This window comes from Myotis myotis, unplaced genomic scaffold, assembly GCF_014108235.1.
Source record: "Myotis myotis isolate mMyoMyo1 unplaced genomic scaffold, mMyoMyo1.p scaffold_m19_p_16, whole genome shotgun sequence".
NCBI lineage: Eukaryota > Metazoa > Chordata > Mammalia > Chiroptera > Vespertilionidae > Myotis > Myotis myotis.
Genome location: NW_023416320.1, coordinates 4,535,183 through 4,549,781, shown reverse-complemented (window position 1 = coordinate 4,549,781; position 14,599 = coordinate 4,535,183). Strand labels below are relative to the sequence as shown.

At 54.4% G+C, this 14,599-nt stretch overlaps 1 protein-coding gene across 2 annotated transcripts in view; it reads right to left on the bottom strand.

The window, feature by feature from the left end:
• Positions 1 to 11,942: 11,942 nt before the first annotated feature.
• Positions 11,943 to 14,599, bottom strand: part of LOC118670592 (gasdermin-C-like) — a 75,389-nt gene continuing 72,732 nt past the window's right edge. Inside the window, exons 31-32 of one of the 2 annotated variants that reach the window (XM_036337656.1) lie at positions 14,270 to 14,343; positions 11,943 to 13,608 (exon numbers count right to left, since the gene is read on the bottom strand). In XM_036337656.1, the coding sequence (XP_036193549.1) occupies positions 13,369 to 13,608; positions 14,270 to 14,343 (314 nt within the window). In that variant the 3' untranslated portion in view covers positions 11,943 to 13,368. Of the gene's footprint in view, positions 13,609 to 14,269; positions 14,422 to 14,599 lie in introns of both variants that reach the window. The other variant, XM_036337657.1, reaches the window with a different exon arrangement.

Genomic DNA, 14,599 nt, shown 5'->3' with positions numbered 1-14,599 from the left:
GTTGATGCCCAAGGATCCATCATGTCTGTGGCCCCCACCCCACCTCTCTCATCATTGATGCTTCCCTCTCTTCCTCTCTGTCTCCCTTCCTCGCTGAAGTCAATAAAAATATATTTTAAAAAAAGAAAGGAAGCGTGGCCAGGCAGGGCTCACAGGAGGACGGGGCTCCCCTCAGCCCCACTGGGAGAGTGACTGGGAGTGAGAGAGTTCTGGCCGCTCTGCTATCCCACACGGGAGACCACAGGTCTGCGTACAAGCACCGGCAAGCCCCATGGTGTTGCCGCACGTGAGCCTTTGCTGTCGCTGGGAGATGGGACGGGTTTTATCCTCTCTCTTCACGTAGGTTCCCTGAGAGCCCTGGGATGTGTGAGGCCGGGAGGTCCACACACAGAGCATGAGCTTAGCGCCCCCAAGTCCTGGGCTTGGTTTCACGCCAGCACGGAGACTAACAGCCTGCAGCCAAGCAAACAGACGTGGGCTATGGGGGCCCCTCACTGCCCACCAGTTTAAAGGGCCAGGCCCCACGCCTATCGCACCCCGATCTCATTTTCAGGGGAGCTTCCTCCCAGGTACTCCATTCACCACGATGAGCCCAGAATACAGACTTTTGGTAAAAGAGAAAAGGTTTAAGATCTTGCTTACCAGCACGGGAAGCGAAAATGCCTCTTCATTTCGGTCTTGGATGCAAGAATGAGAGAGATCTTTCCACCACACCTCATTCTTCTCCTGCTTAAGACACCACTCAGGGAAACGGCACGCCATCGGTCTCCTGTGTTGTCTGCTTCCGTGAAGATAGCGTGTTTATTCAGCACCCACTGTGGTCAGGCACGGCATGGACGCACAGGGCCCACAACCGTCAGTGGAACAGACACAGGCATTGTTCCGAGGCAGCTTCTTGGCGAGGGCGCTGCTCTTGGACCCAACAGCCGGTACCCGTCCACCATGCCCCCCCGAGAGGCCTGGGAAGGTAGCTCCCCTTCTCTGTGCCATTACCTTCCTCACCCAGAGAAGCAGATAATAATACTGACCTCATGACGCTGTTGAGTCCTGAGGTTATAAAACAGCTGTGCGGGGCCAGACACCTCAATAGTGTTAGCAATTGTTATCCTGTGGCAAGTCCTGGGGGTCCTCCCTCTGGCCCCATAGCCGGGCTGGAGAACTGGGCTGAACAGTGCAGGGTGCCGGTTTTTAGGGGGGAGGAGATTACCCTTCGAGCACACCGGCTTAAAACATGCCTTGGATATCGTGGCGGCAGGATAAAGGTCCCAAAGATGCCCACGTCCTCTGGCCAGAGACTTGTCACTTTATTTGGTCGAAGAGACTTTGAAGATGGGGCTAAATTAAGGATCTGGATGTGGGGAATTTACCCTGGATTAGCCAGACGGGCCAGCAATCACAGGGGTCCTTATAACAGGGGGCAGGAGGGGCAGTCAGAGACAGAAGAAGGTGAGGAAATCAAGGAAGGGGTGGGTGGGATTCCATGGCCAGGAGTCAGGGAATGTGGGCAGCCTCTAAGAGCTGGGAAAGGCCCAGAATCCTCCAGAAGGAATGGAAGCCTGCCCAGGCCTGGATTCTAGCCACTTAAGACCTATTGGGGCCTTCCGGCCTCCAGACGACAAAATACATTTACATCATTATCAACCACAAGTTTGGGGCAATTGTTCACAGCAACAATAGAAAACGAATACAGATTTGACCAAGAAGATCAACTTCTTTCCTAATCATATGTCCCTTTAGATGACAGCCTAATAGAGTAGAAAGAGCCCTGGCCTGGGGTTTGAATCCTGCCTCTAGACATTACTGTGTGTCTTTGGGTAAGTCACTTAATCTCTCTGAGCCTCATTGTTCCATCTCCCAAAGGAAGATCAACATAATTATTTTGAGCATTGGCTACAGAAGCACAAAGTAGAAACTCAACCGCTGTCTCGCTCTTTCATTAAAGATACAGAGCCCTCCTCCCTCCCTAAAAAGAGCTGACTTCATTCACTTGGGCTGGTACTTCCCTGCGCTTTGATTAACGGTGTTCCTTGTACACCGGACACTGTCCATTTCTAAGTACTTGGCTTCTCCTTGCTGTTGGAGGTTGGGGCTGACAGCCTAGATACCATATGTTTGCCGGAGATAAAATGTTGGCCTCTGTTACCAGGGCCTGCTGATAACCTGGGCTCTGCCCAGCCATGCTCCCCACCCCTCCTCTGACAGTCAGAGACCCCTGGCTGAGACTCTGCCCCTGCTCGAGGCCGCCGTCATCAGCACACAACTCACCACCACCTCACGCCATCCGGGAATGCCAGAGAAACAAGGTCAGCACCCTCACGTGCCCATTGGAAATGCCACTGCTCCCGTGATTGCTAACAGCAATAACTATGGCCTGCAGAGGTTGGCTGTGGGCCCTGCGCTAGAGGCTCTATAAAGTGTGAGGGTTTTCCTCCCTCCCAAGCTTTGCCTGGGAGGGCGTTTTGGTAAGAAGCAGAAAAGGCGGCCTCTTAATACAATAACATACTGGAATGGTGGGTAGAGGTGGTCAATATTAGCAGACAAGTTTGTTCTATAGATGTTGCGCTTGGTTACGATACTCACTTTACTGGGGTGGTCAGGACCCAAACCCATAATGTCCCCGAGATGTGCCTGTAACGACCGGCACCTTCATCGTTGCCGAGATTACGGACAAAGCTAAGACACTGCGTGCAGACACTTCAGTGCGTTTGGCCCTCCCAGGAGCCTGTTGAGGTGGTTGTGTGGTTCCGCGGTGTAGACGAGAGGTTGATGCCCAAGGATCAATGTGTCCAGGTAACCGCTAACCAGAACCAGGACCCAACCCGTCACCCAGGGCCTGGACTCTAGTCCTGCCTCCCCTTCCCATGACAGCGCCCGGAGCCAGGAACATCTCTAGGGCCCAGAGCATGAAATAGGGTGTCAACAGCTCTGAGACAGACTTGGGATTTAAAGGGAAAAGAAGTTAAAGGAGCCCAGCCAGTGTGGCTCAGTGGTTGCGCATTGATCTGTGAACCAGGAAGCTATGGTTCGATTCCCAGTCAGGACACATGCCCGGGGTGGGAGCTCCATCCCTAGTCGGGCACGTGTAGGAGGCAGCCAATCAGTGATTCTCTCTCATCATTGATGTATCTCTCTCTCTCTCTCCCTCTCCCTTCCTCTCTGAAATCAATTTAAAAAGTTAAAGGCAGCAAGGAAGACGACATAAACAACGTGACTGCCATCGCCGGTCCCTAAGACACACAGATGCAGCAGAATATTCCCTGGTGATGAGCCCAGAAGAAGATGAGGACAGGAAAGTACTGGTCACCCTCCCACACATCTTGCTCAGCCCCCTCCTGTTACAAATAGGAAGCGGAGGGCCAGAGAGAAGCCAAAGAGGTTGGCTGTTAGGTTAGCCTCGAGCTGAGCCTAACGCCCAGGCCTGTGCTGTGGTCCGAGAGCCACACTGCCCCCCGCCCCCCGCGTCTCCCCTCATAGCCCCGGGCTCCTAATCCATCACGAGGCTTCCAGGGCGTCTGTGACCCGCACAAAGGGGCCGCTTTTGACCTGCAATAAATCGCTGCGGCTAAAAGCCTCGCTGCCCATGACCAGCTGCAGACAGCCCCGTTCCCACCCGGCCATGCGATCCAGCGGCCGAGGCCCCCCGCGGCCCGAGGGAGGTCGGGGCACAGGAGAGAGGGGAGCCGAGCAGAAGCTGGGCTTGTCCTCCTACCCCCTCTTCCTTGCTTTCTTTTCCTCTTTTCTTCTTTCCTTCCTTCTTTCCGCCCTCCTTCCAGCCTTCCTTCCTTCTTCCCTCATTTCCACCCCTTATTTTCAAAGCACATTCACTCCCATTTGATCCTGGGAACAACCTCGGGAGAGACACAGCGTTGGGGAGCAGAAAGTGACACGGGAGCTGAGTGATGAGCTGCAACAAGAACAGAGACCTCAGGCTCCTGGTCCAGCGCCTGCCCAGCAGTCACACCATTTCTTAGACATCATTACAGCTCCCCGGCAGCCATTCTCAAGGGCGCCCTCGCTGGGTGTGACCTCAGAAAGCCCTGGGTCCTGAGGCTGCAATAAGGGGTGACATATCACACGGCCCCAGGATCACACTCCAGGAGGCCTGACATCCTCCCACGGGGGACAAGCTGGGCTGGGGAAGCCCGGGAGCTAGCGCCCCACAGGCCCCCTCCTCCTGCTGGAGGGAGCAGTTCCTGGGTGGATGGAGAGCCAGACCGCCCACCATGTGACGACCAACACGTGGAAACACTAGCTGAGTTCTAGCACCTGCTCCAAACACGCTCCAGGTGTGAGCTCACTGAACCTTCTCAGCAATGACCTTCACGTGCACTCCATTCTCCCCATTATGCAGATGAGAGAATGAAGGCAGAGGAGGCCCCATGATCTGTCAGGCATCATACAATTAGCACTGGGTGGGGCAGGGGGCTGTGCCCGGAAAATCTGGCTCAGGGGGTGTAAGCTCACCTCTCTGACTAGAAGGGAAAGATGGCCAAGACAGCACTCGCACACTCACAGGACTCACAGCCCAGGCGCCGCCAGCCCGGCCACAGACCAGCCTCTCACCCATGCTTTCGTTCATGAGATGCCTCCAACCAGAAATGGGGGCAGACCCAGGAGTGCGAGGGGACGGCGGTCAACACCAGGGGCTTTCCCCTCTGACATGCCCACTCCTCACCCCCATCCCAGCACTGCCAGGCGGAGACGTGGAATCCCACCCTCAGCCCACAGAGGCGGGGGGGAAGGGGGGAGGGGGGTGAAATACCTGCAGTTCCTTTCCAAGTCCTGCTCAGCTGTCGGAGATCGAGGCGTTCTCCCTGGTGCACCCCTGGACGGTGAGCCTTCCCACGCCAGGCCAGCGCCCCTCCACCTGCTGGCTGGGTGTCCTTGGTTTCGTGGGCCTCAGTTTCCTCATCTGAAAACTGGGGTAGTACCCGCTCTGTAAGACTTCATGGCGGTTCAGGGAGGTGGCCCAGGCGCAGGGAAAAGCAGCGGGGTGCAGGGAGGAAAGAGCCCTGTTCTCCTCACCGCCCTCGCTGTGTGTGAGCTGCTCTCTCCTCCAGAAGCCAAGGAGATGCCGCACCACCTGCTGGGCTTCTGTCCCCTGCTCTCTCCTCCAGAAGCCAAGGAGATGCCGCACCACCTGCTGGGCTTCTGTCCCCTGCTCTCTCAGAGCTCCGCCTCCTGACATGCAAGCAGCGGCCGCATCCACCTGCTGAGCAGGGTGAGCAGCGCTGGAAGGAACCGCCATTCACAGCAATGAGCGCTGCTCTAACACGCGCGCCCTCCGCACAGGGCCCGACACGTCCGGGGCACACGGTAGATGGCATTAGACAGCGCCAGCTTCCAGCTCTTCCAGTTTCCTTTTGTCCTCAAATAAGTAAATAAACAATCCCAAGCTCCTGCGCTGGCCGAGGCCCTGCACACCCTGCCCCCTGCCTCCTCCAATCTCACTTCTTCTCCTCCTCTTCCACTGCTACCCTCCAGCCCACTGGCCCGTCTCCTAAATGTCTCCTCAGACATGTTGGTCTCTTTTCACCACAGCAGGGCTCTGCGTGTGCTGTCCCCTCGTGTGGAGCGGCCTCTCCCCACTCCTGGCATGACCAGCCCTTTCTCCCAGCAGAGCTCTCAGGTTCCGCGTGGGTTCTGTGATCACCTGGTCTCAGGTGGGCCCCAGTTTCCAGGATGGCAGAGACGATGCTTCTGTTGCTCATCTCTCAGTACCGGCATCTAGCACGGGACCCACAGTTGGTAATTAATACGTATTTTGTTGAATGAATGAATGCATGAATGATCAGCACAGTAAATATTTGTTTTCTCCTCCCCTCTGCATGGAGTTCTTTCCTGGGTGTTTTGCAAATGCAGATGGCATCTCTCCTGAGAATGCAGGCAGGGGAGGCGTTACAGATTCCTTTTGTTTCCAGCCCAGGGTGCAGTACGGTACAGCGTCTGTACACAACACTCAAAAAAGGGTTGATGGATGAATGCGCGAATCACTGAATGAATGTGCAGCTGGGCACTTCCCCAAAACTTGCTGGGCGGCACTGAACTACGCAGACCTGCGTGTGAGAGGAAGTGCCACCTCCCGTGACAGCGAACATGTGTTCTGCGTTTGTCAGTGGGCCTTTCATACGCTCAGCCCTCACACGGCCGTCACCCACCCGCCCGCTAATGGGATCATAAAGGAACAGGGACGGGGTCCTGGGCTTTCTCAGAGTCGTCAGCTCAAAGCCCCTTTCATGTGCGGCCCTGCCCGGCCGGGGTGTGGAGAGAAGAGGAAAGGTGATGGATGGCCCCGTACAAGGAGCACAGATACCTGGCCTTGTTCTTATCTCGGGCACTCAGAAGGCGTCCACAGCCGGCGCACTGAGTCACGGTGAACTGAGAGCCGCAAGAATGTCCCCTGATAAATGCCTGCTGGACACATGATTGAGGGCGGCTGTGGCTGATTACCTTCTAAGTGAGCAGGGTCAGAGGTGGCTGCTCGCCGCGGCTCGTGGGGGAGGTATTCTCTGTGACCTGGCAGGAATCATTGCCGAGGGCAGCCTGGGCCAGCCGGTTCACACGGCTAATGAGGACAGGGTCACGGGCCCGAGCCCTCCGGAGGCCAGTTATCTGCAGGCCGCGGGAAGATCTGCTTCCCAGCCGTGGTCCATGCGCTAGCGCTGGGCAGCCATCCTGCAAGTCCGTGCCTGTTTATGTCTGCATGGGACCTTGGGCACAATGACCAGCACATGCTGAGGAGTCACTGTGGGCCAGGCTCTGTGTTGAGTCCTCTGTGGCGTTTCTCGCTGAACCCTCACAGGAGGGTGTCATCGTCCCACCTCCCACATCGGAAAGCCAAAGCTTCGCCCTGGCCGGTTTAGTTCAGTGGATAGAGCATCGGCCTGTAAACTGAAGGGTCCCCGGTTCGATTCCAGTCAAGGGCACATGCCTGGGTTGCGGGCTCAATCCCCAGTGGGGATGTGCAGGAGGCAGCCGATCAATGATTCTCTCTCATCATTGATGTGTCTATCTCTCTCCCCCTCTCCCTTCCTCTCTGAAATCAATAAGAAAAGAAAGAAAGAAAGAAAGAAGGAAGGAAAGAAACAAACAAACAAACAAAGAAAGAAAGAAAGAAAGAAAGAAAGAAAGAAAGAAAGAAAGTCAAAGCTTCAAGAGAGGTTAGCAAGATGCTTCCACACCCACTCCTATCCGTGTCACCGCGTGGGCCCGAGGCAGCCCTGTGAGTCAGTGCCATTCTCCTTCTCATACAGGTGAGAAAACAGACATGGAAGAAATCTGGTGACTGGACCGGCCCAAGGTCACCAGTGGGACAGGGCACAGCCTGGTTCCCAATACCAAATGTTCCCAAGGCCAATTCCATTCTCTTCACCATGATACCAGAGACACTGTTGTTGTTTTTCCTCAACAAGCAAATTAATCAAATGGTCTTTCCAGCTGCAAGGCAACAAGTTCAACATCGATGAAAGCGAGGCCCTTGGCTGTGGCCAAGCAGTGAAGCATTGCTACCTAAGGCTTCCACGGCTGAGCAAGGGGGCGGGGACGGGCAAAGGAAGAGGCCTTAGAGCAGCCTCTGCCGGCCTCCTGAGGCACTGTTCCAAGTGCTTAAATGCATGATAACTTGGAAGTGGGTACCACCATGAGTGAGAAAACTGAGTCACCAAGAGAGGAAGCAATTTATCCAAGAGACCCACTTAGAAAGTGGCGGAGTAGGGATTTCAGCCTGGGACTCCAGCTGCCATGCCTGTGAGCTGAGCACAGGAACAGCAGTAATAACAATGATGATGATGATGATGATGTTGTCTCCCTCGGCTTTGGGGATCTGACACAGGGAAAGGGAAAGTCCTGACTTAGCACGTGGCACATCTGATCATTCACTGAGGTCCCCACCGCGGGGGGTTCATTCTCATTTCTCAGTAAGTGCTTGGGGATCTCCTGATGAGCTACCCCTGGATGACACAGACCGATGGTCCAAGACAGCCCAGGACTTGAAGGTAAGCGTTTTGCGCATGGACTGAGCTGCATGGCCTAGGAAAGCATCTAGCCCAGTAGCCTGACCCCACTGCAGGGCGGACTCACCAGTGGTGGGTGCACCGCCCACCTCAGAAGACAGAGCACAGTGCCGAGCCGTCGGGAGCCATGTGTCCTCTGCAGCACAAGTCTCCTCGGCAGGGTGGGCTCCAGCTGCAAGACCTGAACCGCTGGCCTGGGGCTCCGGGACAGGCTGCGTCCCTGGGGAGAAGGTCCCACCTGGACCCGGCAGGGCTGGAAAGTATCTGCACGATAAGAACAAGGTCAGAGACGGAGGAAGAGGGGCCGCTGGTGCCAGGAGAGTCTCATCCCAGCTGCTGGCCGGGTAACTGGACAAAAGATGGGCTGAGAGGAAGAACCTGAGTGGGACCTGAAGCCTCGTTTCATTCTATTCCTGTAGTTTCCTAAGACCCTCCCTCTCGCCTTGGGACAGCGGGGCCCAGAGCGTGGCGTGGGGAGAGATAGATGGAGACTGCACCTGACCCTGGCTGGTTTGGCTGAGTGGATAGAGCATCGACCTGCAGATTGAAGGGTCTCAGGTTCGATTCCAGTCAAGGCCACATGTCGGGTTGTGGGCTTGATCCCCAGTTGGGGGCGTGCAGGAAGCAGCCGATCAATGATTCCCTCTCATCATTGATGTTTCTATCTCTCTACCTCTCCCTCTCCCTTCCCCTCTGAAACCAATAACACACATTTAGAGAGAGAGAGAGAGAGAGAGAGAGAGAGAGAGAGAGAGAGAGAGAGAGAGAGACTGCACCTGGACAAGCACCTGTCCGGTCAGGTGAGATCCCTCCATTTGGCAAAGTGTGGACCAGGCGACCTTGACCAGACCTTCCCATCTGCAAGCCCGGATTGCCCCGGCCCCCTCCTTCCATCACGCTCCCCGCCCTTCCTGGGTCATCAGGGGGCTCCCAGGCTGCTCCCATGATAACACTCGAGCCTCCAAAGCTCCGGGATCTGGACCAGACAGAGACGTCTCCGATGGCAACCGCCCTATGAGGCCAACGCTCATCCTGACACGCACAGGCCCACAGGCGCATCTGTTTTGGGGGGGCTGCTGGCCGGGGGAGCCCAGAGTCTCTCAGGAGCAGGGATGGGGTGTCCCAGCGTCAACAGGGCTCTGTGGCCGCAGGAGGAGAGGACGCCCTGGCTCAGGAACGCGCCCTCAGAGCCCGGAGCCAGCCGCCCTGTGCCACGAGGAAAGCCCAGACGCTGTGGTGTGGTGGGGTCTTAAAGCGCATTCTGTGCACTGAGGGGCCTTGGAGATGTGGAGAGCGCACCCCCCAGGCCATTAAATGCCCAGAGAGCCCGGGACAGAGACAAGAACCAGCAGCCAATACGCTCGGGGCAGAGCATCTCAGACAAACCAACCTGCGGTGGAGGCGTTTCCCAGCCGGTTAACATCGTCTTTCAGGGGCTTCCCAAGGAGACCCAGCCGCCCCCCCAGCTGCCCCCTAGCGCACCCCGCCCCCCCCCCAGCCGCCCCCACGGCCATAAAAGGGCCGCATTGTTCCAAGGAGCGAGCAGCAGACACGGGCCCGGGCCCGACCCGCAGCCACCCCTTAATTTAGGGCCCTGAACGGTGGAGCCTGACCTGTGGGCGCTGCCGGGGGTTTGCTCTGGGAAGAGCCCACAGGCCCCTGAGCGAAGTGGCCGCCGTGGGTGGGAAAAGCCGGCTCTCACCGATACTGAGATGCTCAGAACAGACGGTGTGTTGGCAGGAGGCGGTTCCAGACACATCACAGGGCACGGCTGGCGCTCCCATTGGGCTGAGGAAACCCCCGGATGTCCCCAGGGAGACGTCCTGCAGCAGCCAGCGGGCTCTGGCCTCGGTCTCCCATGCCCTTCCCCCCACACGTCTTTTCAGGGCGTCCTCTCACCCAGCTTTTGCCCCACCAGCACCTGCTCTCACGGACAGGTTGGTTCCAGCCCCTCCAGGAGCTGCTGGGGAAAGTGAATTGAGCCCCTGCGCCTCATCTGTCCATGACCACTGTGTCGCCAGAGACAGCTCAGTGCCCGTCGTAAAGCAGAGACTCTGCTTTACGAGACTCCATAAGTCTTTGCTCAAAGAACGAAGAGACAGAAACAGTCTGCAGTCATCCATCCATCCATCCTTCTATCCATTAATCCATCCATCAATCCATCCATCCATCCATCCATCCATCCATCCATCCATCCCTATCCATCCATCCTTCTATCCATCAATCCATTTATCCATCCATCCATCCATCCCTCTATCCATCCATCCTTCCTTCCATCCATCCATCCATCCCTCTACCCATCCATGCTTCTATCCACCTATCCACCCATCCATCCATCCATCCATCCACCCATCCATCCATCCATCCATCCATCCATCCATCCATCCATCCTTCCTTCCTTTCATCCAATCAGCATTGCTCAGTGAGCATGGCTTGTTACAAAAACACTGACCCCAGCCCCACCCAAATTATAATGAATGAGTGGGAAGGATAGATCTGAGTAGCTGCTGCCCCAAATTAAGGAAGGACTGCTAACTAGTAAGATAGAAAATAAATAGATGATAGGTAGATAAATGATTGGTAGATAGACAGATATGATAGACAGATAGATAGATAGATAGATAATAGACAGATAAATGATAGATACATACATAAATGGATAGATAGATATGATAGATAGATGGATAGATAGATAGATAGATAGATAGATAGATAGATAGATAGATAAATGATAGATACATACATAATTATTTAAACAGGAACTATAAGAAATTATCTAAAAAGTGCTGTTAGAACTTGCATAATTGGTTCCAATTATTGAGGGAGGGAGGGAGCTGCCTGTAGAAGGAATGCAGGGCCTCGCTCTATCCAGGGGAGGAACAATCAGCAAGGACACAGCCTGAGAGGCCCAAGTACAGGGGGAGAAGGCCTCCGGTCCCACGTGGGGACGGTCTCAATGTCCTCTAGAAGCAAATCCACCAGAGACATTCACAGGAAGGCCAGCTGGGCACGATGCCCCTGCAGTACCTTTCTGACTTGAGCTGCATGGAGACCTCCTGCCTCTGCTCCCAGCACACCTGGGGCAGGTGGGAGCACACTCTCCTGCCCCCTGCTGGCCTGAAAACGCCAAGGAAGAAGGCCTGGCACAGCTTACCCACACTGCATTCACACACTCCCTTCCTCCCTAATCTTAGGAGACTGTCAGCCTAGGCTCCCCACCTCCTCAGAAAGGAGAGAAGGTGGATCCTGGCAGCAAATCCCTGTCTGGTTCCCTCTGTGACAACTAGGACTGGTCGGATTTAAAGCCAATCTCACATAACCCAGAGCTAACTGGATTCAAATTAAAAGACCCCTGATGTTAAAAAAAACACACAACTAGTGATGAGTGCTCTACTGCAGGCTGTGAAGCAGGCGAGAAGAGCAGAGCCCAGAGTCCCTACCAGAGGGAGGGGAGGGACATCCATAGACATGCTCCACGGCCTGAGAATTTCTAAAAATTGAAGAGTTCAACATCCCAGACCACAGAGTCTCTCCTCCCATCCCCTGGTTTTGGGGCTGCCCTGGGACCACAGCAGGGACACCCAGGCTTCCAAGGCATCCCTCACTGTTGTCTCAGTTCAGTTCACTCGAGAACAGCTTATTGAGTATCACCTACCTGTTAGGCACTGGGTAGGTTCTTTGTAGACATTATTTAATTTGATTCAATACCAACCCCATAAAGCGAGATAAAGGAAGTGGGGAGAATGGAGTTATCTAGCAGAGGTCGCCCAGCGTTGACCTCAGACTCCAGCCCAGACCTGTGCAGCCACAAGTCTTCGTGAGGACGGGCTCCGTTCTCCAAGAAGACAGCAAATTCCCACATTTTTGTTACCAGGAAACCCCTGGTTGGGCTCGGGCTGCCTGTCGCTGTGTCCAATAACAAAGGCAAGGTCGAATCATAGAAGACATTTATTGAGAAGGCCAGCTAACCAAGAAGAGAGGGTGTTTACAAGCATTCAATGGGGGACAGGGTTATACAGGGGAAGGGGCTGGGGTGAGGCTGGGGATGCAATGGAGCTATGCACAGCTCTGGAGGTCCCCAGACATAAGCTATTGTCATGAGGTAACGAAATGATGTTGATGAGATGATGTTTTGACTCCTGGTCGGTGGGTCTGACCATGCTTATAGGTTCTGCTTGCTGAGTTCACAGCTGAGTCAGCTCCTCCATCGCTTCACACAGGCCTTGGAAAGAAAACTTAGGAACAACTTAACCCCCTATTCACATAAGTATATGTGTTCTAAGATTTAAAATAATATTATTATTTTCCAGATTAATGCAGGTGCTCTATCTATCAGGCCATAAGTCCCCCTATCATTTGTGCCAGCACTGCTTTCCGATGGGTTGACCAAGGTTGCAATATTTTGAGAAATGTTCCCATGCTTGGCTGATTTCATTTAGAAACTATATACCCTGCTTACTGAGCAACATTCAAGCTCTTCATGGCTTCTGCCTGGGCTCAGCATGAGACAACAGCTTTCCCAGACAACCATAGTAATCCCAGCAGAAGGGCTGGCGTTTCCGGAAACACTGGAAACAGCTCTAAGTTCCCCATAACTCACTCTTACCTCCCAGAGCTCTTTATGGGAATTATTCAATACAACCAATGCAGTGTTTAAAAGGAAGGTTCTAGAAGCTATAAAAAGAAGCCAGTGTTGACCCCCTCTGCCCCAGCCCCATTTCTCCCAGCCTATTCCACATCAATGCAGTGGGGAGGCAGCAAAGGGAGAGGAAGGGAGAAGGGGGTAGGAGGGAGAGCAGAGCAGAGAGAGGGGCCTGCCTTTACTCAGAAGTCTCAAAGCAAATCAAGGAAAGTGTCTGCCATCACCAAGCTTCCTTCTGTGTGTCAATGCTGCCACCTTCTGGTGTAAATTATAAATTCATTAGAAAATAGCACTAATTACAGTCATTCAATAGATGAAGCACAAAGATGTGATCCTATGAGTATATATATATCCCCAAAATACTCCTGGAATCTATTTAAAGCAGAATTAAATATATCTACTTTTCAAGCTCCTACTTTTTAAAATATACCACTGAGTGCCCGAGCAATTAGGGAAACTCCTTCAATGTTCTCCCTATGTCCATGCATGATCCCCACCTTCCAACCCATCCCCATATGTGACAACATGGACAAACCGAAGGCCTTGTGCTAAGTCAAATAAGTCAAACAGACAAAGACAAAGACTTATCACTTATTTGTGGAATAGATACAGACTCACGGATACAGAGAACAGCCTGGGGGTGTTTGCAGCAAAGGACAGGACCAGGACTGACTAGCTCACTGGACTGACTCCCTGGCCTGCCCCCAGGTGGGCTCAGGCCTCAGCCAGCTGGCTCAGCACGGAGAGGGCCGCATAGAGGGCACACAGGGGCTCCTTGGCTTCCGGGTCCCAGGTTGACCTGGGGCTGTTCAGCTCCATCTTCAGGCCACACTCGTCCAGCAGCCCATAGGTAATGGCCAAGGCCTCCCCCTGGAGTGGGGCCAGGAGCTCAGGCTGGAGGGTAAAGGGAGTGTTCTCAGAGCAGTTGATGTTGGGCTCCAGGATGCTCCTCACCTTGAAGAAACAGTATCAGATGTTACAGGCCAGCCTCTGAGGTCAGGAAGAGAGAGCCTTCGGTCCCAAGGGCCAGGGGTCATGCAGGGTGACTGTGGGGGCAGGAGCTTTGGGGTCGCGACCTGTTCCTGTCTGCAGTCAGTGTGACCATGGACACGTTGTTGGAAATCACTGAGCCCTGGCTCCTCAGCTGATAAATAGGGACACTGACACTCACTCAGCAGAATAGTGGGGTTTGGAATTGTGTGCGTATGCCTGCGTGTGCAATGTGTGATGTACGTGTCTACACACATATGTCCTTACATATATATGCATACAGAGAGAGTGTGTCCAATTTGCAAATGGTAACTGTATGAGTACATCAGGGGTATAACTCAGATGCCCTGAGCTCCACAAACCTGTATTCACAGATGGCTATTTTAGAACTGGGGGGGGAGGGGGCTCTGCAGGGTTGCCATGGAAACAGAGACCTTCCCCCAGGTAGACTCATGCCCACTGGGCCTGTTTCCCAGACAGAGATGCAGCCTGGAATTCCCAGACCCACACCGGGACCTCCCCTCCCCTCCCAGCAGCAACCCCAGTCATCTCTCCTTTCTCAGAACCATTCTTATCCCGCTTCCCTCACTCTATTCCCAGGACGCTGGCCCCTGGGGTTGCTCACCAGGTCCCTCTGCGGAAGGAGGATCCTCTTCTCCATGGACTGAGCCAGCAGGACATGTTGGATGTCACTCAGCACTGGGGACAGGGGGACATTTGGGGAAAGAGTCAGATGTTCCTCTCCCCACGGTGAACTGAGACCTTTAGAAGCGAACTCTGAGGCAGAGGAATAAAACTCGCTGGTGTGAAGGTCAAGTTCCCTGCCCTGGAAAGTCCCCCTTCTGCTCATACTCGTGGGATGGTCTCAGGAAGCTCCCTAACATGGTCCAGGGTGGGCTTCTGTGGCTGGACCTGGCATCGCCGCCCACTGATCCGCCGCATGAACCTGGCTGGC